The following is a 25,677-nucleotide window of genomic DNA, read 5'->3' on the forward strand; positions in this document are numbered from 1 at the left end:
CATACATATATATTTAACTAGCTGATCGAGTCAAGGTCTAATTCCGAGCAATGAAGATTTCGTCACTGTTTTCTAAAGCATTAAACGATTAACTGACAGTTCAACGACTAGGAAACATTACATTGGAAGATATTATACGCAGAACATGCGCATAATATAATGTTTCAAGCGAAAGACAATAGAGTACAAATAACACAAAATTATTAGATAATATAGATTTCATCACACAGACAGTTCATAATATAACCATATACACAAGTTCACATGTGCACGAGTAATAAAAGAACTACCATAATATAGTCTTAATAAACTATAGAAAGAGCTACCATATAGTTTCAGTATATATTTATAATATATACTAGGTCAAAATTTTCCTTGGTGCGTTCATCTGATATAATACCTAGTACTCGATTTGAAAATTCTCAATAGAAACAACACTATATCGTGACATTAATAATACACGATCGGAATGAAAATCTCAGTTTTATATAAATTTATTAACACAGAATAACACGCATAAGATAATTAGCAGGGCCACTGAAGTTTAACTTACAAAAACAAAACGCAAAAGAAGACACGTATACATAGTACAATGATAACGATTTATCTGCAGATCTGTCTAAACACTTAGTTAAAAATATTAAAGGAAATTAAAAATCGAAATAAGTTTTTAATTACAAAATGCGTGTATATACATAAATAGGTATGTAATATGTATATATAATTTTTTGTATTTCTACTTAAATCAAGTTATTTTATACCCACGCATTGTTATTTTTTTCTCACGGATAAGATTCAAAGAGGGATTCAATTACAGTTTAATTATTCAGTTATGTCGATGTCACAGCAATTGTACACTTGTACATACATGTTCATATATGTATGTACTGATAGAAAAGGCTAAAACGTATACGTGAGGAATACATTGTGTATATTTTATGCATTATAACTATATAATTATCACTATTTATCGAATTAACGATGACAATGGAATAGTATATAGATTGAATAATCAGAAATTTCACAATAAAATTATGCTGCACACACATTGAAAAACAATAAAGTCTAAACCGTACGAAAAAAACATGAGTAATAATATTATATAAACCAAATAATTAAAAAATAGAAATATCATATTAATTTTACGAAAGAATATTATAAACAATGTCCATATGATACGAGTATATATATTAAGTATGCAATAAAAGTCGTGTACTACGTCGACCGAGATATGAATGTTTATTAAAAATTATTGTACAACTACATTATAGATTAAATATATTTAACCTATGCCTATACATTTCTTTCGTGATAAGTAATAACGAAATGTTTTACAAATTCGCCTATAAAAAAAAAATTTAAAAATGAACTATAAAATTAGCCGGGTGCGCGCGAAGATTTACAGGTTTTTCAACTTTGGGTGCGACGGCGTTCACGCCCAGAACAAGCGGGTAAGACTCTGGATAAGACTATAATAGAAGGCATATAATATCTATGTAATATCATCATTCATCATATATGACTATAAACGGGATGCGGAAATGGACTGTCGATCGGGATGGTTGTACAGAAACACTATATATTATTTTATACACTACAATGGGCCGTTTATACCGTTAGCGGCACTGCAGATTAGGGCCACACGATATAATATTATTATAACCGCCGCCGGAAGCCAATCCGCAGCTAGTACTTCTCCTTCACTGAGCGCCCGAAACGGGACCCGAAATTATTATCAATGTTTCCCGCAAAGTGGCACACACAAACGTACGTAATATTATAGGTAGGTATACACATCCGGACACGAAGAGCGCAACGCGGTCAAACGACGAAGTGATAAATCTCCATTGCAGCTTCGCTGCGGTAGCTCTCCCCTACTCTGACAAGTCATCGGCATCATCGGTATTATATTATTATATTATTGTCTCTTTTCATTCGACTTGCACTCTCATTGCTCATTCGACAAACAACGCGTAAATATGTTTATTTATTTTGTTTACGCATAGGAAATTATTTAGAAGGAAATAATATTTATTAAAAACTGATATGGATAAATGTCATACATCCAAACAGTCTTAATACAACTAAACTATTCATACAACATACGCCATACATAGTTTATAGACACCACATTCGAATAAATAGGCAGTGTCTAGATTAAACGAGGGCCACATCATGAATAACTCGATCGTTTTTGTATCACTTTTAACTTCTGTTTATTCGATTTAAAAACTATGTAGATTACTCTGTTATAAGTAGGTATACAGCTCTTCGTCGTATGATATATTATTTCATTTATGTAATTTAATCACCACGATCGTCAGATTTAACATAATTTATTACTTAATCGTGTAAAGCTACAGCAATAAAACAAAACATTTAAATGTTAATTTGTTTTATCTTAAATGCCGAGTGATATTAAATAAAAATAAATTGATTTAAAGATTTCATTATCACTTTATAATAGGTTCTATTACGAAATATTATCTCAATTGTTAACAAGGCATTTGAAGTATGTAATTTAATATATAGATGGATTTTAACTCAATGAATAATTTTTAAAACAGTTACGCACATTAATAGTTGACAATGCCTATTTATCGGTCAAATTTCCGAACAAATTATGATTTAAAGTGTATTGTTTTTAGCAAGAGTAAACTAAATTTTGACAAAAAGACATGTTTATTATAACCTGGAATACCATTAAATATATGGGTAACATATTATATGTATGATAATACAATACATAATTTATAATGTTTTACGAGTGTCAACGACCCCTGTAAATGTTATCTTACTTTGTTTGCCGTTTCCAGGTGTTCACCGTTTATACAGGATTATAATATTATACTATTTAATATGATTGTACTCACTCGTCGAAGTAGTACACTACTTGTAAAACTTAACACGTAACTGATATTTTGAACAATTTTAGTTACCTGTAACAAACAAAACAATACATAAATATTAGAATGCTCGTATATATAGGTATATATATCTAAAAAAATATGGATTATTTTTAAAAAAACGCATACACGATATGTATAGACAAATTAGGACACGTGTGACCCTTTGGAGCGATTAGTAACAACTGCAATTGCATAGGAAATACAGGAATGTATGAATAAGTGGGAGTACCTATATAACATACTATAGGTACTATTGCAGCGTCTAAAAGTGATTAAGTAAAGAATTCTATAATGTTTACGTGACATTCGGAAGTAATTCATGTGGCAAACATGGAGGGATACATTTTTATAATATAATTTCTTATCCAAAATAAATCGATGGTGAGCAGGAGGTATCTATTTTTATTTTTAGTAGTTAAGAATTGGTAGTATAACGACGAAGATATTATTTAACTATTACATCTATTACATCCCGTGGTTATTACTCAGTGGCGTAGCCAGAAGATTATTATTATTATTATTACTGTTTTTTTTTGGGGGGGAGGGTTAAATTTTCATTATAAACAAATAAATACTTATGTCTTAAAATGCTTGTATGTTGTACAATACAAGAGATATTTAGGAGGGAGGGGGGGGCATAACCCGTTAACCCCCTGGCTACGTCACTGATTATACTTTAAAAATAGTTCTTAATTCAAATTACAGATAACCTAGTTCATCAAAATGTAATTTAAAAAATGCAAGAACTACCCATAACATATTATAATGTATATCTAGTGAAAAAATGTTTTATTGATCATTAACTTATTATGTATTTATTAGATACTTATTTGTAATCAAATGGTAATACCGGACTAAAGAGGCTTATAAATTATAAATTATCTAGTAGGTATCCATTTCCTTTTTTTAAAGGGGTCATTTTAATTGAAAACAAATAATAAAATGTAAGGTATCTCTAATTATCTTAATGATGTATTATATAATTGAGTTTTTTCAGTAATCTATAGTAGACATCGACTTTGTTATTATTATTATTATAATTCAAATGAATAGACGGTTATTATGATTTGTGTATTGGTATTTTACACAAGTGGGTGACGTACTGCCCGGGGTCGAAAAAAATACAGTAGTCACGATGTATTGCCAACCTGTATCAGTAGAACGAGATAATGTTTGCAGCAGCCCTCTCCGCATACCCATAAACATAATATTAGTGCATACACGAAGTATGTGAATAACAAAAATCTGGGTCGACTCGCCGGGAAGCCGTTTCGAAATTAATTGCTCTAACACAATTATTATAAAATACATATAAGTACCTACTAATATAAAATATAATACATTGAAAAACTACAAATTTGTGGGTATCGGTTACATGCCACCAACCTGTTATTAATATATAAGAGAACAATAATAAGTAGTAGAGAAAATATTAATCTGTGCCCTCAGGTTGAAAATATATATATGTGTGTGTAGGGCCTTTACAATAGGGAGAATGGTATCGTAGGGTTTTCGGGTGATGGTAGTACGCAAATATTTAATGACATCTGCTGCAACTTGATGAAAACTCGCAAAATAAACACATTTTGTTGTTTTACCATAAATTTTAACTTCCTTTGGCTACTTCCATTTTTGTAAACATTATTACTATGGATTCTTTTATGGTGTCAGAATTCAATGACATTAATATATTCCGATGGCTTCAACATAATCTTATATACATAAAATATATATCTATATAGTGTTTGCAGAACAGAAATATCATTGCGATTCAAACCATAAAAGTTCGGCAAAATGTGCTAACACTAGAATTCACACATCAACATTAAACTTATGCTCAATACATTAATAGATTCAATACTGTAATACTGTCTTAAAGAACAGATACTTTAATACTGAAAAAAATAATGAGCATTAAATTTAATTAAGTAAATGAAGAAATATCGATATTACAAATTACACTCAATACACTCAGATTTCAATGTAAATTCATTCAACGCAGATTTTACAAATCAAAACAAAGTATAAGAAATAAACTATAAGTAAGATTGAAAAATTGAATTCATTTATTAATGAACGTGTATAATTTATATAGGTACAATCAAAACCACAGTGGTAATAATGTGTGTAGGTGAAAATATTTTCTATTTGAACTAAAAACATTGATTAATAATGAACTATTTTAGATTACTAAACATATATTATATTAAATTAATGACACATTAACTTTGAGTAGATTGTTTCAAGTTATTCTATTTTTTTTTTTTTTTAATTTCTTGTCTGCATGGTTATAACATCTGTGAAAATTACCAACGATTTATGGTCTAGTCGATGCATTATTATAATCACACAAACTTATACACATACATATATATTCTTTATGGATCATATACCTGTGAGTTGACTCTTGTCAAATGAGGAAAGAAAAAAATAAATGTACACTGCAACTAAACCGGACACACATTGCTAAGGGCAATAGTTCAGGGCCGGCATTCATCTCAATTTTGCGGGTCACGGGTATATTGACGCGTCTATAGGGAATGCAGAAAATTAAAAGTAATAAAAAATGCATTAGAATTTTTTTAATGAGAGTACACATTTTTCGTAGCAGAAAACAGAACCTAGGATTATAATAAATACCGTTGGTTGAGGTGAACACACTTCGATTACACTAAAATACATATTGTACATTTTGTCAGTGTTTCTTATGAATGCACATATACAATAGGTATACACATTATACATACACCATATTCACTTTAGGTACCTATAACCTGTACAATGATATTTATTTACTCTACTTGCAAATTAAATTTGAATGCGAATATTATAGTTACATTAAAGTATTCTAAATTGAAAAGATGTTAAATTTGTTTAAATGTTTTAGAAACGTATTTCTTTCAGAGTTATAGGTTTTGATACGATCGTATTATGGAGTATAATAGTATATATTATTATATTTACATGAAATAACTCTCAATTTCTTTAACTTCTCAAAAATTATACTATTATATTATTAATATATAAATACTTTTGTGATATACATCAAAATAATAGTAATACGTAACAATATACCCAAAACATAGGTATAATAATAATAATAGTAAAAAAAAAAAAACATGAAAAAAACGCTTTAATGCTAGGAGCGCATATGAATTCGTTATGCGATAGAACCACCTTGGCAAGGTCGTTGCCGCTGAGTAATCATTATATACTGCTGTGTTATTAGGGTACCAACAAAATACTGTGAGCCACACATAAAGTGATATTATTATGTCGTCATATATAACTATCCGCCGGGGCTGTTGGCGAACACACAAAAGAATTATGGATTCCAGCAGGCATCTCCCGTGAGGCATTCGTTGTACCTGTATAGGTATTAATGTGATACAGTATATATTGTATGAATATAGTATATATGTACCTATTATACGTAAAATCGTTGAATTTTCTCGCTGTCCCTCGAACTTGACAGTTTGAAAAAAATTAGATAAATCTTAAATTGAAATAGACTAAAATTATGTAAAACGACTATATAGATATAGTGAACATCTATTTACGAATATCAGTATAGAAAGACTATAAAGTGACAATTTTTAACTAAAAAATAACGTGGGAATATGGGTACCTTTTTTAACCTCCTGAAGATATATTTTCGACACTAAGAAATGCCGAGGTAAGAGTATAATATAAACAAACAACGAAATGACCGACATAACACAATAGAAAATAAAATATATAAAACCTAATGCCTTATTGTTAATAGGTTTATTGTAAGCAAAAAAAATATTCTTGAATATTATGAATATATTTTTTGAGGTTAATTACTATAAATTATATAACTTTAAGTAGTTACACTAACATTAGGTAGGCTCACTACTCTATTTCTCACGTTAAAATTTAAGTATATAATTACAAGCGCGTATACAATTAATTTAACAAATCCTGTATCAATTACGCGTACATATAAATAATATAATATACCTGGCATATTATAATTAGGTCCTCATTCTTCGTTAATTTGTATTTTTATCAGATGTTTAAGTTTAAATGTCTTAAAAAGATTCTTTTATAATCGAAGAATCGGATTTCATAAAAGACGATACTTAAATTTATGTAATTTAAGGTCTATAGTCTCTAATCTATACGATATAGATAATAAAGGAAAGCGAATATTTTAATAAACTTTGTATTTTTCGTAAAATGTTTTTGACTTAAATTGCAGATTAATATTATAATTCCTACAAAAAGATATTATTTCTCAAGCATACAAAATAATCTATCATCTTGCTAAAATATAAAAAAAATACTTGTACGTATAGGTCGATTCCGATAAAAATATATGACTGCCTACATTATCGCGAATATATGTATAATGTATAATATACTATATATTATGTATATACGTATTATAAAATAATTTAGATCTCTGGTGAATAATAGAACATTAATCAATATGATACAGAATATAATGTGATGATAAGAAATAAGATTGATAATACTATACTACCTACTTAAGTGTCTAGATTACACATGCAGGTGGTAATCTTATAATTTATAACACACATAAAGCAAATAAGTCGATTGTTTCACCTTAATAAAAAAATCAAATTAAACGTAAATTTAAACTAACAATGAAACATCATAAAAATCATAAAATTAAAACCAACAATACATTTTGTGGGGTTTCAAATATACTAATGTGGTTTAATGGTTTAAATACACGACCAAATTTACCAATCTGTAGAACCTATTTATGAAAAAAAAATCAAGTCAACAAACGTTGATTGTTGTCGTCAATGATTTATTCCGTTCTAAATTTTTACGTAGAAAAGGACAAAACAGACTAAACATGAGTACCGACTGCGTCGAGAAACAAAACGTATTATCTGGAAAGAAGGATGGCTCTATAGCAGTCGCATCGCAGTGTGGTGTGTCGTGTCGTGTACTCGTGTGTATTTTAACTATTTTCCGTAGGCTGACTGCCGATTGCCCCGTGGGTGGTTATATAATATAGGCGGTCGGCGTGTTCCTATAATATACACGTATAAAATCGAATCCCTTATTTTTCAGAAAAATCCTTAACGTTTAACAACGGAATTCCGCAGCATCCCTTTAGGCGGTGCGGCTACCCCCTGCAGCTACGACCAGACTGTGACTAGAATAGACCGGCGGAGTCCCTGCGGGAGGTTTGTTAGTTTCTGCCGACAACGACCGTTGTCATAAGACGTTTATATAATGCATACGTATTGTGTACATGATATATGTGTGTGTATGACTAACAAGATAGACTTTATAACCGTATAACGTACGAACAATATTATTGTGATATGTAAAGAGAAAATGAATATATATTTACACGTCTAGAAATAAACCTTATCGTTTTGAAGTTATGGTTATGACTACATACAAAAAAGAGGATTGATGTATATCAAACTAAAAACAACTAAAAATATGTACTTATTTTAAAAACTAAAATAAAAGATTAATACATTATGGAATCTTGGCACGATATCGATACTATACTTTAGTTTTGAGGCAATTAAAATGACATTATTCAAACCACTGCTACGGCAAAATAAAAAAAGGGATTATATGGTAAATATAAATATATTTATTATATTCGTATATAATATGGACTATAAATACAAGTATAAATTTCGTCTTCTATAATGAAAACAAGTATTTTTTTTGACAAAAGGCTATAGGACAACAGATCAGGGTAGTGTAGTTCTATAATTTCATTTGTTTATCGTCCAAATTCTTTTTAATTAACGAGACATAAACATTAATTGAAATAATTAATATTTTGTTAAACGCACGCTTACTGGAAAATTTTGTAAAGTGATGAATATAACACACCTAATTGTTTAAAGTAAAAATAATGAATTTCATCAAATTTTAAGACATTCATGAGTCGTTTTACTCAAATTATATATATACACAAACTGCATCTGCGATGATTGTCATTGGCAAACAATTTTCTAAACAGATTATGTATAATATATTGGTACTACATATTCAGTACTATATTTTATTATTACACGTTGATAATATTATATATTAATTAAAATAGTTTCTTTGGTAGCGATTAGTTTGGTTGACTAACAAGGTGTAATAACGTTATAAAAACACATCGTATGATAAAAATGGATGAATTTCACCACTAATGAATGAAGAACCATACTATACTGGTTTACGTGTACATCGCCGGTAGTGTAGAATTTATCAATTCGTAAATTATTTTTAAAATAACTAAATAGTCGTCTTTGAAAGTAATCACTTGTTAAAAAAAAAAAATAGCATTCATTACAGCGCCATTTGGTAAGTACAGATTCATCAGCCTATAGCATACCCACGTTGAAACTTCGAATTTATGAATCAGATAACTACAATAAATCGTTAAATATGGCAATCGCTAAAAACTGGTTTGCTAAATAACAATAGGTTTTAGATAAAACGTATGCTGACCCACAGAAAAGAGAGTGGTAACTGGTAACTACAGCATTCAATGAACTTGATCATTTTTAACGTGTAAAACTCTCCCAAAAACAAATAAAATTATATATTTATACACTAAAAATGACGTGAAACAGAGAGAAAATTTGATAACCAGACTTAATTTATTGGTATATGAATAACTAGTAAATTTTAACATTAAGTTATACTATCATTACCCGTAATAGTAAATACAAACTAAAATCAAGAAGATCATAGTATAAGTATTTAAGTATTACAGATAATATTATACTAATTAAATTCTAGATAAAAAAACTGTCAAATATATTTTTACTTAGTATACTATATTACCGAGTACTTACTATCTACTATATGCTTGAAATATTATGTTATGAGTGTATAATACAAATAACATACAATTCGATACAATTACACAAAAATATAATAGATACCTCATAACATCATATTTTAGGGAAAGTATAATTACTTAATATATTATATTATGTTGATATTAATATGATTAAAGGTTAAAATTACTTTATTTATCAAAGAAAAGTAAACGGAACCAAAGTTATACTCTCTGTTTTACTAATAAGTATAAATACAAACTCGTGTTTTTCTAGTAATAAAAATATATTACCAAAACAAATTTTAATCGACTAAAAACGAATGTGAAACAATTTCCAATAACCTAAAAGTAAGGTTATTGGTTAATGACATGAAAGGTGAGAATATATGAATTTCATAGTCGAAATTTAACGAGAAAGGATTTCATTTCCAGTATACATCTATAGCGAATTTTAATCTGTGCCTCAAGGGCTGTAGCAAATGACCCACATTTTATGGTTAATCAGAAGTATCTGAGTCTATCACGATTCTTAACTGCCGAAAAAAATAGTTGGTACCATAATATGTATATAACTAATATATCTAATATAATATGATATATTAGCTGGGTGAACACGCATATAGCGCTGCAAAGTTTTTTAAGAGGTTGATTACCAATGCCCTTAGGTTTATAGTCAGCAGAAAAGGATACAAGAATTCAGTCTAAGCAGCTTCGTTTAGTTTGTGATACTTTACAATTAAAACGATGTTCAATTCGCATAATTTCACTTTGAACACAATGCATGTAAATTGTATACAAAATATCCCAAAACAAACACCTTCATAACAACAAATAAATCATTAATCATGATTTAGTAGCCCACTGCTACCAAGTAAATTATGTATTTTAGACCAAACAGACGTTACCTATTTAAAACATGATATAGCCTTTATCACCAAGGTCACTACTATTGTTTTTGCATATTGAAGGCAACAATTTTAATAAACATTGACCGAAAGAGGTCGATAGAGTGGTAGCAAAATTTAATGCGTTAAAAAAAAAGTTGTTATTCTATAAATTTGTTAATTTATGTTTATCGTACACAACTATACTTTAAGAGTCCAAACTATCACACTGCTTTTACTTATTTCTAACTTGATACTTCTTTAAGCTTAAATTATTTTATAAATAAATAATAACAAAACTAATATTGTTTTAATTTAAAACGTTAAAAAAAATAATTAGTTTTTGTGTTTCACGCACAATTGTTATGATAGGTAATTGATACGATTCAATTTTTGTACCTATTCCATAAAAAATTGTTTAGAAACGTGGTAAAATAATTTAAAAACAAGTTTCTAAAATTATACAAAAATCAATTAATACCATATAAGATTCCTATGTAATATAATATGATATATAGGTAAGTAGTAGAAAACCCTTTTATTTCTATTTATTTACAATTATGGAGATTAGCGTTTACATTAATACCTCAATTTCGTAATAACTCAAATAATTTAATTTAATAACATCATAGTAAGCAGTAAACATAGAAGCTTACTTACTTTTTATAATAGCATACAAGTCCATAATATATCTTACGGTAGAGTATATCAAAAAAAGTAAATCTGGAGCGTCTCCCCCTACTCTTATTGCAGAAACGGTACAGTCGTTGTCGTCATAATCACGTGGTATATTCCTCTACATTATGATTTTTTTTCTCATGCACCATTGTTACCACGTCCGGTCCACACACAAGCGATACATAAATCACTTCGAACTGGCAGCATATATACATACATAACACTACGCCGTGACTGAAATTAGCTATACACGATAGTAAGTTTTTCTCTTCTCTTAATTCCCTCCTCCCTCCCACCCATTGACCCTACGACCATACAATTTATACTATGCACCTATAGCTCAACTTGCACACATCCACGACTTATAACGGAGTCTCTTCTCAAGAAACGGATCCAAGTGCAAAGTAGATAATGGTATAAGCCCATCAGATTTACCCCAATACAGCACATACCATTTGCAGTACCTACCAGATGATGATACATATACCACATATTATTAATATGTATTATAATTGTCATACAAACATAATTATGCAGCATACGTTATGAAATACTGTTTATTAATTGAACCCAGCAACAAAGAAAAATAATTTACAGATTTTTTAAGGTACAGAATGGTCATTGGGCGATAACGAAAAAAATACGTCATAGGTAATATCCCGATTATAATATGTATTATGTGTAAGTAACAACGAAGAAGACTGCAGAACCACTCGAGATTGGCCGACCATGTCACGCGGCCACGACATTATACATGCGATTATTCCGTAACGACGATGATGAAGAATATTTAACCATACTTTTATTTCCGATAGCGATTTCTAATTATTACGACACACGTTTATTATTAATTCTGTATAACATTAAAGGTAACAAAACGATCGTTCTGTTCAATGGTAGACCGTTATTAAATTATTGATATTATTTTTACGTATAACATTGTTGTGTACAATATTATAATAGCAGAACTATCAAGTATGATAATATGCGTTGTAAATTTTTGTGGCAAAAATCACCTGTGGTTCTCAAAAGAGTTTACAGGTTTTTGAAGATTTAACATAGCGATAATAATAATATAATATAATAGTTCTAACATGTAATACTTGGATAAGTTAGGTTAGAAAACGAAATGAGCAATACATACAAATAATTATTGGTATTAATCGTATCTATAAATTCTGTATTAAGAGAAATGCAGATTATCCAGTTTTCAAACTATGATTTTCATTTTAAACGTTTAGTTGACTGTTTTTATACGAGCTAATTGCAAATCATTATGTTTTTGATATTTTTCTTTTATGTTTCAGTGTATTGAACCGGTTACACAAATTAATGATAGACACAAGTACTCGTGAAAACGAGTCGAAATTCATCAATATAAATTCCCAATAATATATTATTAATGGAATAGTTGATAATTATTTTACTTAATGTAAAATCCATTAACTATTAATTTGAAACTTATAACGGTTGATATAGGTAAACCGTATCATATGTTCATATTGTGTCGGTGTATGGTTTTTTCTTTTAGAGATAAATGCTTTAAGTAGGTACTAAATATTTTCCTAAATATTTATTAGATTGTTACTTATCAATAAATATAAATATAAATACATTAGCTAGTTTTCATTCATGATTAGAGGTTTTTCATTATAATACCTATACATATATATATATACATATAATTACATATAAAATTATAAAAGTACATCTACTAAGAGAAAGTTTATTTTTAGTTAAGCTAAATAAAAGAATAAATATATATGCTTATATATTCAACCCACTTTAAATTAAACAAAAATCAAGTATTCATATCAAAGACAAAAATACGTAAGTACTAAAAATTACATAATGGTGGTTAGGAATAAGTAAGTATGTGGGAGAACTATCTATGAATTATAAGTTACAGTTTTGCATTTTCTCATGTAAAATGACTTGAGCATGAATTTCCGGTGATTACGAGTTTTAAATTTTATATGTTATACCACATGTCCCAACAACAAATGTATGTCAACTGATTTTTCATGCATTTTTTTTTTTTTGGCAACCACTAGACCTGAGGCGGTACCTAACTGAATGCGAAACGATTTTCAAAAGACCCGCGCAGTGAATGTTGAGAATACGAAATTAAGTTCAGCATATCTCAGTCTATTGTGACTCATTCCGCACATCTGTGCGATGATTTCTTTTCACATCATTAATTATCTAATAGCGATCCGAATAAATTAAATTTTGTTTCATACGTGATAAATATTGCCTAGGTACTAGTAATACCTACTATATAATGCCTAGGTAGTATTACCTATTTACTATATAATATGTAATATGTATAGGTAATGTTACACCATATTTATATTTTTCATATTGTTCTAAGACTAGAACGTATACATGAATAATATAATATTATAGTCAGATTTATTATGGCGATATTGTGGAGACGCAAGATCACGAGTTCCTATATTTTATTATATCTGTTACAGCTTTGATGGGTTAGCATTGACGAAGCGATACGTCTATAATCCTATATAGTATAGGAGGTCTTCGGCACATAAAAACCGGTTAGGTAAATTAATATCTTTTATTATTATTATTATTTTGGTCGTGTGTTTTAAACACCCAGGTTATACGGGTTTTTTACCCGTTGAATGGATAGACGGGTAGTGGTGGTTAAAGTGGTGGACTATTGGAGAAAAAAACATAATTTGCGTCGGTACATCTTTGACCACACAGTTTGTAACCCGAATATGTATGTATTCGGGTTACACAAACCGTATATGGAGGTCATCGGTTATTATAATCATAACGTTCCCCTTGGTTCTTCTTGTAATCAGCAGGTGACCACCGACTCACCGTTACTACACTAATAATAATAGTTACGGTAGGTGGTAAGGTCCAAAACGATTTATGTGACAATCTGTGGGAAGTAAAAATATCTATTAACCCGTAAATACAACCAATTATTAGGTATACAATTCCAAATCGCTCGGTGTTAAATAAATTTGAAATTTGAAATATTATTTTAAAATTTAAACTTGCTGCTAAATACTAAATACATAGTCATAATATATGGATTTTAATATTTCCAATATTGGTAGATATATTTTATCAATATTTACCAACAAGATATACGTACCCATACTATTATATACCATCTCATTTAAGTTAATTTCAAGGACTTATAAAAACCTGATTTACCAGAACAAAGAATTAAAATTGTTACATATATTTCCAAGTACCTAATTCATTTTTCTATTCAAGATAGTATATTATTATTTAATGATAAATTCCTTAAGGCGTCACGACACAATATTAATCGCATAATAAAATTCGTGGGTTACATATGATGAAAATTTAGGAAACTAAATTAATTAATAAACAAATAAATAAAAGTTACAAATAAAGCAATTTAGACTTTTACTTATGGTAAAAACCTTAAATTTATGTTTTCATTTCCTTCAACAAATTAACAGATATAAATTGTATGTAAATTGTGTTAAAATAATCTAAATATCTATTACAATATTACAAATTACAATTACCTATGTCGCGTCACTTGAAAAGTTATCCACAATCGTTTAATTTTAAATTAAAAAAAAAAAAGAAAAGATTTAGAATAAGACACAGTTATTTTACCGAAATGTTTCCAAAAACAATATATCTATGACCTAGGTAACTATAGTATACTTAAAAGTTTAAAACTAAGAGAAGAGAATAATGTCGTTTTGGACGGTTAAAACAAATAAGTTTAGACGGATTTGTCGACACGCGTGTTTAACACAGTTCACAACTATTATGTATTATTACTATTATTACAAAACTGTCTACTACTACTACAACTATAACTGTCAATTTGAACAACACGAATTATTTATATGTGGTATAAGCGGATTTTAAAACGTAACTACTAACTACTGCTTAATCCAATTTTGTCAGAGCATTAAAAATGTATTTATATACATCGTGTATAAACATGCAACACGATGACGTCAAGTACTTATTGTATAACAAATTAATACTTTATAAAATTTCTCTATAATATTCAAGGTTATTAAAAGTCATGACTCTTTCAATAGTTTCAATGAACATCATTTGCCCTCATTACATCAGTTTATTAGTTAAATATTTCTAGTTTAATAACCATATATAAAAAAGAAAACATTGGCGCACTAAGACTTGAATAAAGACGAGTTGTATAATTAAAATTGACTAATCAAAGTTTTGTGTTAAGAAACTCGGTAATTATAGACACATTACACATTTACACACGATTATCTAGTATCGAAAACATTATATTTAATATCTACTTTGATTTTAATTAAATCATTATTATGATATATTATTAAATTCAATACATTAGTGAAAAAAGACAGGGTAGATAAATATAATAATAGTATACCATTAATATTTAAATACTGACACTTAATGAATCATAATATTAATTGTATTATTTAATTTTATTATAACCACTAACACAATTGACATTGACGTTATACTATTTGGTTTACAAATGAAAGTATAGATACAAAATAATAAATTTTTTTTTTTTATTTTTCTATTATTATCTACGCTTTATACCTAAAATATGATCACCGTATGCACGTTACAACACTGTATATTAGCACTAAATACCTATATATAAACAATAGGTTAAATATTTGTCATTCACAATTATTACAGTACTTGTACGGAAAGGTGTACGGACACTAGTTGCGTAGGCGGAGAACTACAAGTTCGTAGAATAAGGAACAGTTCTCCAGTGACCTCTTCTCTTTATACGTATACTTATCTAAGAGGTGTGGGATAATGACCGTCACGGTCGAAAATACACTGGATTCCTTGGCACGATTCACGAATTTTTCTACCGTCCATCAACGATAGCGGGGAGAAGGCACATGGGATTTTAACTGTTTTTAAACACAGTTTAACATGTGTAAGTAAAAAAAATTAAATTTACCTAATATACTGCACATGATACACTATAATATACACACTATCTATACATGTAAACATTAAATCTAATAATCACTTGGTTTTGAATTTGAATTATTATTTTTAATTTCAATTTGATTGTTTTACCTAAAAATGTTTTGCATGACTAACTCTACTAAATGATATCATAAGATAGATACATAGTTTTTGTTTTATAAACTATTTATAGTATCTATATATTTTTAATTTCGATATGTAGAATATAAACTACGAGTAACACCTGCTTAAGGTATTTTATTAAGAAAAACGTTCATTTAATACTCCTCTTGAAATTAAATTACCCATTAAATTAAGTAGGTATATTAATTTATTTTCCTCCGAATAAAAAATAAAATTTAAATATTTTCAACACTAATGTGAAATGAATATCGTAAAAATTTAATAGTGACTTAATAGTAGTAATTGATTTGTAATTAATAAAAACTGACTCTCACAAAAACATCAAAATATAATGTCTAGTTTTTAATAATCTATGTACCTATAAATTGGTATTTTTTTTTTTTTTTGGAATTATTACAATAGTATTCGACCCTCTATCTTTATTTTAAAAAAATATAAACTATTCCGGTATCACGAGCATGTTACAAAAGATACATTATTCTTGGGTGTTCTTAATTGCTATCACCGTTGCCAAACAAAAGGACTACAAGCGAATGGCAATTCGACAAGCCACCGAACGGTATTCGTTTCCACGCGGACGCACACACAATTATCAGACAAATGATCAGATAATGATTGTTAATCGGTAAGTTTAAACAGTGATATAAACATGAGCGAACATATATACCTATATAATGCAAAGTCGTTGGAATGAGAAAAGGATAAAAACTCTTAACTATGAAACCAAAACTTGTTCTAAAAAATTAAAAGACGAAAAATATTTTATTTCACTATATACGCATACCTATACCTATATCTCAGTAACGTAACTGCGAGGATCAATAGATAAACGGTTTTAGACAATACAGCAAAACAATCCTTCTCGGGGCTATTTTAACAGTTAGAAAATACGTAGGACGAATAAAACGTAATTAATAATACCTACAGATGGTAATGGACAGATTAGGACCAACACTACAAGTTTCAACACAATTTTATTTTGTGAACACCTTCAACTCTATATAGGTACCTTTTACATGCATATTTATTTACATATCTAAATAGGTAAATGTAATTTTCATGCAATAGGTATTTCAATAGATATTTTAGATAATTACCATCAAAAGAGCTCGTGGTAGCTTGTAGTATTCGTTGAAATTTAAATTATATTAAAACAACAAAAATTATATAATAATTCACACAGTATTGTGATTGAAAATTAAACGTCATTTGAAGAACATTATATTATGAATTGATCACTATAAACTATAAAGTATAAACCGTACCTTTACACATAATACATATTTGATACATATAGATTTAAATTAATATATAACGCCCTCATTTCCAATCATTCTAGTTAATTGGTTTAATAACAATTATAGATAGGTAATAACTATGAACAAACTTTACAGATATACATAAAAATGTGGAACGATAAAAACTTAACAGTTTTTAGAATAATCTCTAGATAATTATCCAAAGTAAATTCCATAAACAAATTACATAAGTACTTAATTACTTAATTGTTGTAGTACCTTGTACCTATATATATATATAAGAAAATACATAGAAAAATACTATATACAAATAAATATTACGTTCATCGTTAATACATTTTTACGTTTTGTTTAAAAGACAGAATTTTCATATTGGTAAACTAATTATTTTTAAATATAAACTAAGCTAAAACTCACAACAGAATAGTATTTAAATCAGAATAACTAATAATATTTCTAAGTAAATGTGAATTAAGCCTCACCAGCTTTAAAAATCGTAAATGTTTGCTTTTCAGAGATTTTTCTATGCTTGGTTATCAATGTAAAAATGCATAGATTATTTTAGGGAATAATATTAGTTATTTAAGCAGCACATTTAATTTTTATGAATTAAACAGTTAATAACGTAACTTACACAAATCGTATAAGTATTATAATATACTATACTTGATTGTTATAGTCAAAATTATTGTTAATATTCTTGTTAATTCTATACAATTAATTGATAACAAAAATGACCTTATTCGACCACAATACCGCGTTACTCAAATATACACAGATTACGCCGGGTTTCCTTTAGCCGCATCTTATTGTCTAATTAGATACAGATCCAAAATGGATTTATCATCTGTCGTCAACCGTATCAATTTAACGGGGACGCGACTGATTTGCGTGGAAAAACTAGTGTACATAAAATGATAAAAATAAATGCATAAAACTGGGACACTAAAATTGAGTATATGTAATAATATATCCGTTATCTAAACGTTAAAAATATTGCAACAATGATTACAGAAACAATATTACACCATGGACGACTAATTAATAAATTTAAACAATATACCTACAATATATTTTAATATTGTACTTGTACAATAATGTTATAATTTACCATTTCTGGGAATTTATGGAATAAAATGTAAGTACTAATATATTTTACTTAGGAGTAAATTATACGTATACAACAGTATATACTTAATATAATCGCAACATACATATTATGGAGAACATAAATGTTCATTAACTAAAAAATATATTTTATACGAACGTTATATTATTCAATTATTCTAGGTCATAGAAGAAAAACTCGGCATTTCGACGATGATAAGCCGCAACTTCAATAAAAATATATTGTTTTACATATATTGTTCTTTTTCTATTCGTCTTGTAACGATTTGTATAATGATAAGTTAGTATATGTACATGGGGATGAGAGTCATTGGTTAAAAAAAGTTCCAAGCGAACATCTGCTGAATTTCCGTTTACCGGAAATGCCGTGAGGGGGAGTCAACAAGGTTATGAATGAATTGCCTATACAACATCACTGGATTTGCTGGTATACACACTAAAACGCATACTGCAGGCACACATTCAAAATTGATAGTTATTATCGTTATAGATATTATAATGTTTGCAATATGTAAAACACGAGGTAAAATATAAGTATATCAAAGGAAATTTTATATAATTATCAGTTATCAGCATAAAAAACGAGTTTAAACTGCAAGATAAAAGTGCACGCTGCTACACAGGTTACTGTTTGATGTCCTGACTAACTGTGTTGGCCGGCGGCCTAAATTGTTGACCGGAAGTTTTTGTTTTTGAAAGCGGGTTTCTGCATTATTTAAGTACACCGCGGGCTTATACATAATTTTACGATAACATTTTGTTAGGCATAAAAGTACAGTTTATTTTGAACGAAAATACCAAGGAAATTTACCAGCAACAGATATCCTAAAATACTATAAGTGGTAGTTACTGTTGTATCCGGCGATACTACTAGCTGATCTCTAGAACACAGTTGGTGGCAAAAGAATTTATAAAATATGAATTTTTTCATAATATGATGATAATACTAGGAGTATTTTATTACTTGAGTAAATATCTAACTGACAAGTTATATCAAGTTCAAGTTATGGAAGTTTAACCCCTGCAGAGTTTAACTAACAAAGAGTGAGAAGTGTTTAAATACGATAATAATTATTAAAACGATGAGATCATATTTATCATCTATTTATTTATGTATGAATAATTCTGCTTTTCCATGTTTCACTTTTTAATATAAATATAACTCCTAAAAGAACAATATAATAGGTATGTGCCTACCTATAGCTAGGTATTTCTTAAATGTATGAAGACAAATAGTATTTAATAGGTATTAATTGTTTATATTTTATTACTCAATTTTCTACTGAAACAAACAATTAATAACATTGCTAAATATAATTTTGAAATTAATTTGAAAAAATGTTTGCATTTTATTTACAAGATCAATAAAAGGAAGACCCTGCGGCTACAAAATTCGTTAACACATAGAAATTAATAAAAAAAGAAAACAGAATGCGGTCGGAAGAGAGTTTAGAAAGTCACACTGATTTTAGTATTGTCAATTGCAACGGAGGCAGTGAGACGTTTTTATTTAATCAAAGACACGATCAGAATTGGGAATCTTCCAAAAACGCGATAGATCGTATTATGTTGTTGACAAAGAATGCGAATTATGCAACTTTGAGACCAAATATAATAATACAATAATGTAAGCGTGTATAATATAATAGCACCGACAACGCGCTATAGATACCTTTTATACAATAATAATGTGTTATAAGGCAACTAATTAAATGTTTAACACATGACGCCACAATAATTGCATAACATTTGTTACATTTGTTTTGGAACTCATTCCGATCACTGCGATATAAATTGCAATGTTTTTAGTAGATAATATGAATGTGATATGTAAGTTCACAAATTTCACGCGAGTAGTATGATCTGTCCACAAGGCTTGTCGTCGTTGAATTCACGGTTCATAGTTAAGTGTATAAGCAATCCTCTATATGGATGGCGCCACGGTGGTCTCGAAAACCACACAAATGATGATGATGATATTCAAGTTAAATAATTTAAGATGGAAAAATAATAGGTTAACAAAAACTGATGTGGCAACCTATATAGGTATACATATGTATATATAGATACACAAGAGTAGGTACTTATAATAATTCGCGAATGCCTAAGGACGGATTCGCGGAGCAGTGATAGGAGGAGGGTTCAAAGATGGTGAAACGAAGTCGTTATATAGCATCCAGTTTTTTCTTCCCTTTTTTTTTGTCTCCGCGGTGCATATAATAATAATATATACGCGCGGCGCGTGTGCTTTCACCGAGCGGACCGCATTCCTCATGTTGCTAAGTCGATCTGCGCGTAGGAAACACGCACACACACACGGTACAAATATACGAGCAGCCACGTACAAATAAATACACACGACGACGGATGGCATTCCGTCGTACACATCTCTCCCACCAACGGCGACACGAAGAGTTGGCAGAAAATAATATGCAATGCGGCTATATAGCTGCTGTGGCGGCGTCTGACGGGGGGGATCGAACGGCATCGGTGGCGGAGTGCGCCCGCGCCGGGGTGTCCTCCTCTAACTCGGTGTGCACAGCGGCGACCTTGCCAAGGACGGACGTTACGCGACGCAAGATGCACGCCGCACGAATCCAATCGATACCATTATTGTTTGGAAAAAAAAATACTCGTCTACTCTTCGTGTGTGATACCTATACAATATTATGTGTATACAATACCTCGTACAGAGTGAAAACAAATGTTTTTATAACACGAATATGGATGCGTTAAATAATAGGATAATCATTAATAGTATAATTCTTGGGGAGGCAAAAATAGATACATGAAATAAAATAAAACGACGAAACTCGTATATAATGCATGTATTTAAAGTACTACCTTATAAACGACCAACATCTAAACACACTGAACGTATAGTAAGTTGTTTAAATTCCCGTGTGGATAACGAACAATATTTAATAAAAATTACCTATAAACTGCAGATTTTACAGCAGTTCATGGTTTCCAACTAGAAGGCAAGCAGAATTATTTTGAAAAACAAAACCAATATAACTATAATACGCATCTATTATAGCTACCATCTAGTTACAACTTGTAGTACTCTTGGTTAATAGTGCACTTGCAATCAGCGTTAGTCTATGCGTTAGTGGTTAGTCAATAACTTGTTTTAATGCAAAACTAATAAACTAATTACCATTTAAACATCGATTGTTACTATTCATGAAATAAAAAACATTTTATGAACTCGCAAACAAATTAAAAAAACTTCAAATGATGTCGAAATGGCATTCAGATAGTATTTACTATATTATTAACTATTATTATACATAGAAGTCAATTTATTGATAAATAAAGTTTAATAGTTAAATAAGATACATAGGTATATCTATAATCTATATATTTATAAATACCTATTTAAGATTTTTATATGCTTCCACCTCATTTTTAAAATATGAAAGCTAATTGAACAATAGAACACTCGTGTATATTACATTATCTTTAAATAATTTAGTTAACACGAACAACTAATTAATTATTTTACGTAAAAAGTAGGAATGCTTTAGAAGCATAGTAGTGAATATATTTTATGAATATAGAAAATAATTGAAAAATCGTGATGAAAATTCAAGTATAAATACACAAAATGTAAATTTTATTCAAATATCATTTAAATAAGTATCCATTCAAAAAGTTCAAAATCGTGATAATACAAAATAACCAGAACAATGACTGTATTAAGACAAATTTTAACCCAAAGTCATGACACTATACAAATGCATTTATTATGCTAACGTCAAATAAAATAATAGCTTAAAATAAACTAATTGGTTTATTTTGTTTTTTCAAACTACATATCGTACACTATGAATACAATGTTACATTTGTTATTGTAAACTTTATATACCTAATATAGTAATATCACCTAATATATTGTTACCTATTACAATAAATATTTCTGATATTATTGTACTTACCTAGTATAAATTATGCATTTATGCCGCCCAATAAAATACAAATGAATAATACCTAATTTAAAATAATTTCAGTTTTATAAATTTGAAGTTTGAACTCTAATAAAATTGTCTAATATGCATCATTATTAGGTATATTAAAATAAAATACGACATTTTATTTTATAATATGTAAAACATAGATATTATTATTGGTAAGTATGAACCTGCTGTTCGATTTGCAGTAAATACTACTAAGTATGTCGAATTCTACAATTTATTCTAAAATGCTTACTACTCACGGGTCAATCACATGCTATAATCGTTTTAAACCTACAAGAGCACTTGAAAACAATAAGGAATACCAATCGAATTAGACATTTAATTCGGAACTCATAACACCAAATCATAAATTATGTATTATACTATTATTATATACAAACTGTTTCACGATCACACGCCGGCCACCCACCCTTTTATTCATTTTTTGTAATGGCGGTTATATAAAAATTCCGAAGAAGATTTACGAGAACCAATTATAGGGGGCCGCTTGATATACCAATACACACATAACATAACGTCGTATACAACAAGGCATACAATGAAATAAAATATAAATGCCGACGGAAAAAAACAAACAAGTTTAACATAAATTGAATTCAAAAATATATTACCCGTATTTATATAATATATATAAAATATACGTATGTGTGTATGTTTAAGTATTGTGCATACCGGAGTTTGTACCTACATATTTATTTATATGAAATTCGAATTCTGAGGTTTTAATTAACCACCCCAAGACGTGTAGGTAGAGCACGCATACGACGATAAAATGTGCAACGTTTCATCGTCAAAATAACCGTTTTTTTTCTCCCCTCCTACATACATAACACCGAAGGTAGTAGTAATACCTACACTATTATATTATTATCCCAAACGCGATAAAGACACACCGCCGCCGCACTGTACCTGCCGGACCAGTGCATGAGTAAATCAGTATGAGTCATAAGCATAACGTACAACAGCAGTTGTAGCGTTGCAATAGGTGTATATATATACGGTACAACAGAATGAATGGGCTAAACCTCATCAATTTTATTACAAACATGTATAGTACCTACCACTAAAACGCACATAGGTGTAGTATATGCGTGTGTTTCGAATCCACTCACGCGATATTAGAATAGTAAAAAAAACAAATTCGCATTAATCTTACAAAAGGAACGTTACGTTCAAGGCTATATATTATGTATGTGATGCAGATATTATATCACTGAAAAAGTACCCCACACCATGAAACAACGCGTAATTCACACCGAAAAATATTATAAAATGAGCCGGTCCGGTATAGATTGTGGTATATCTGGTCACATAGCAGTAAATCATTCCAAGTCGCCGGAAACGACAGTTACCTATTATTGTTATTGGATTTTGATATGTGTAGGGACGCACGTGTGCAAAAAAAACGGTTTCTCACCCAATCGACGGCGATAGGTAGGAAGGTACAAAAGAACCTATATAATATTATAGACTATTGTAATACTATAAAGGCCTTATACGGAGGTTTTTTAGTTGGAAATATTCATTACTATAATATTAATATGATATAAGATTCACACATAGAGTTGACTAACAGTTGACATCGACGCACTATTTTTAAAATCTCAAAAAATGTTTTTCGATGTACAATAGTAATGAGTATTAGGTTAAAATATAATTCACATCTAACCTGGCAAAAGGTTCGGTTTCTACGTCGTAATCCTTGTCAATGGGATCTTTGCTGATGAGTCTGTCTATCTGTTCGGCCGTCAGGTCCAAGTATCCTGGTTGTTTAGCCCTTATCAGCTGCGGCTGGGGCGGCGGCGACGGGTTAACGGACACCACCTCCTTCATGCCGGCACACGGTTGTGGGAAACGCGCACAATGCGGGTGCGGGTGACGCCACCCGTGAGGTAAATGAGAAAAAAATTTTTTAAAAAAATAACTCGCACACAAATTACCACTACTCCGTCGGCGGTTTTGACCGAAAAAAAAATATGCGTAACACCCGCCGCAAATCGAAGCGGAATTATCAAATGTTAATGTAAATTTTATTTTCCGTTATCAATTTTAATGAAATACAAAAATAAAATTTCGAGAATCGCATAATATACCTTTACGGGGTAACACAACTACGATAACGATGTGATTACAGCGAACGGATATAGATTGTCGTCGACCGAAGATCGGGTAGTAGGTAGTACGGATGAGAAAAACGGACGGTATAACACAATTATTTAACCAGCGCAATGAAATCAAAAATCTTTCGCGTTATCAAAAACGAACGATAATATAATTTATATCGACACAAAAAAAAAACAAATAATAATATTACGAATATTCGCGTCGCACTCGATGAGGACTGCACACGCACGTACGTACACACACACACGACACGAACAACCGGTACCGCCGACTACGCATCCGCAAATGGCCGCCGCGACTGGTCTGTGCTCCGTGGAGCGGAGGTCCTCGCGCCGGTCGCTCGAAAACGTCCGCCGCGAACCACGCGGTGTCGGTGTTACCAGCAGTGGCGTTGCGACGTCGGCGGAGTGGGGGACCGCCGCACAGCTGGCGCCCGCAACGGTTTTTTCCTCGTTACCCCCGCCACCGCTCGCCGACCGCGTAAGCGGACGGTACAATATTATTATCGTCGCGCCATAATTATTGTACGCTATCGGCAGTAAAATAAAATAAAATTTCCCCCTTACGCATAGATGCGCCTTACTCATTCACGCCCTTGATGTGGTCTTGCTCCGGTCTCCCCTCACAACCACATTCTGATGTAATTTTTTGGCTTTTTAATAGTACAATATTATATTATCATCACACCGCGATTGCAGTAAAAAAAAAAAAAAAAAATTCCCCCTCATACTTACTACGTATAGTTACTTAACACTCATTCGATCACTTGATGTCCCTCCGGCCGCCCACTATACTGAT

The 25,677-nt window shown here is 30.0% G+C and overlaps 1 protein-coding gene across 1 annotated transcript in view; it reads right to left on the minus strand.

Annotated features, from left to right (window-relative positions):
- Positions 1-25,205, minus strand: part of LOC114125048 (death-associated protein kinase related-like) — a 53,118-nt gene extending 27,913 nt beyond the window's left edge. The window contains exon 1 of the mRNA XM_027988523.2: positions 24,425-25,205. Within this exon, the coding sequence (XP_027844324.2) occupies positions 24,425-24,588 (164 nt within the window). The 5' untranslated portion in view covers positions 24,589-25,205. The remainder of the gene's footprint in view (positions 1-24,424) is intronic.
- Between the last annotated feature and the right edge of the window lie 472 nt (positions 25,206-25,677).

This window comes from Aphis gossypii, chromosome 2 (assembly GCF_020184175.1).
Source record: "Aphis gossypii isolate Hap1 chromosome 2, ASM2018417v2, whole genome shotgun sequence".
NCBI lineage: Eukaryota > Metazoa > Arthropoda > Insecta > Hemiptera > Aphididae > Aphis > Aphis gossypii.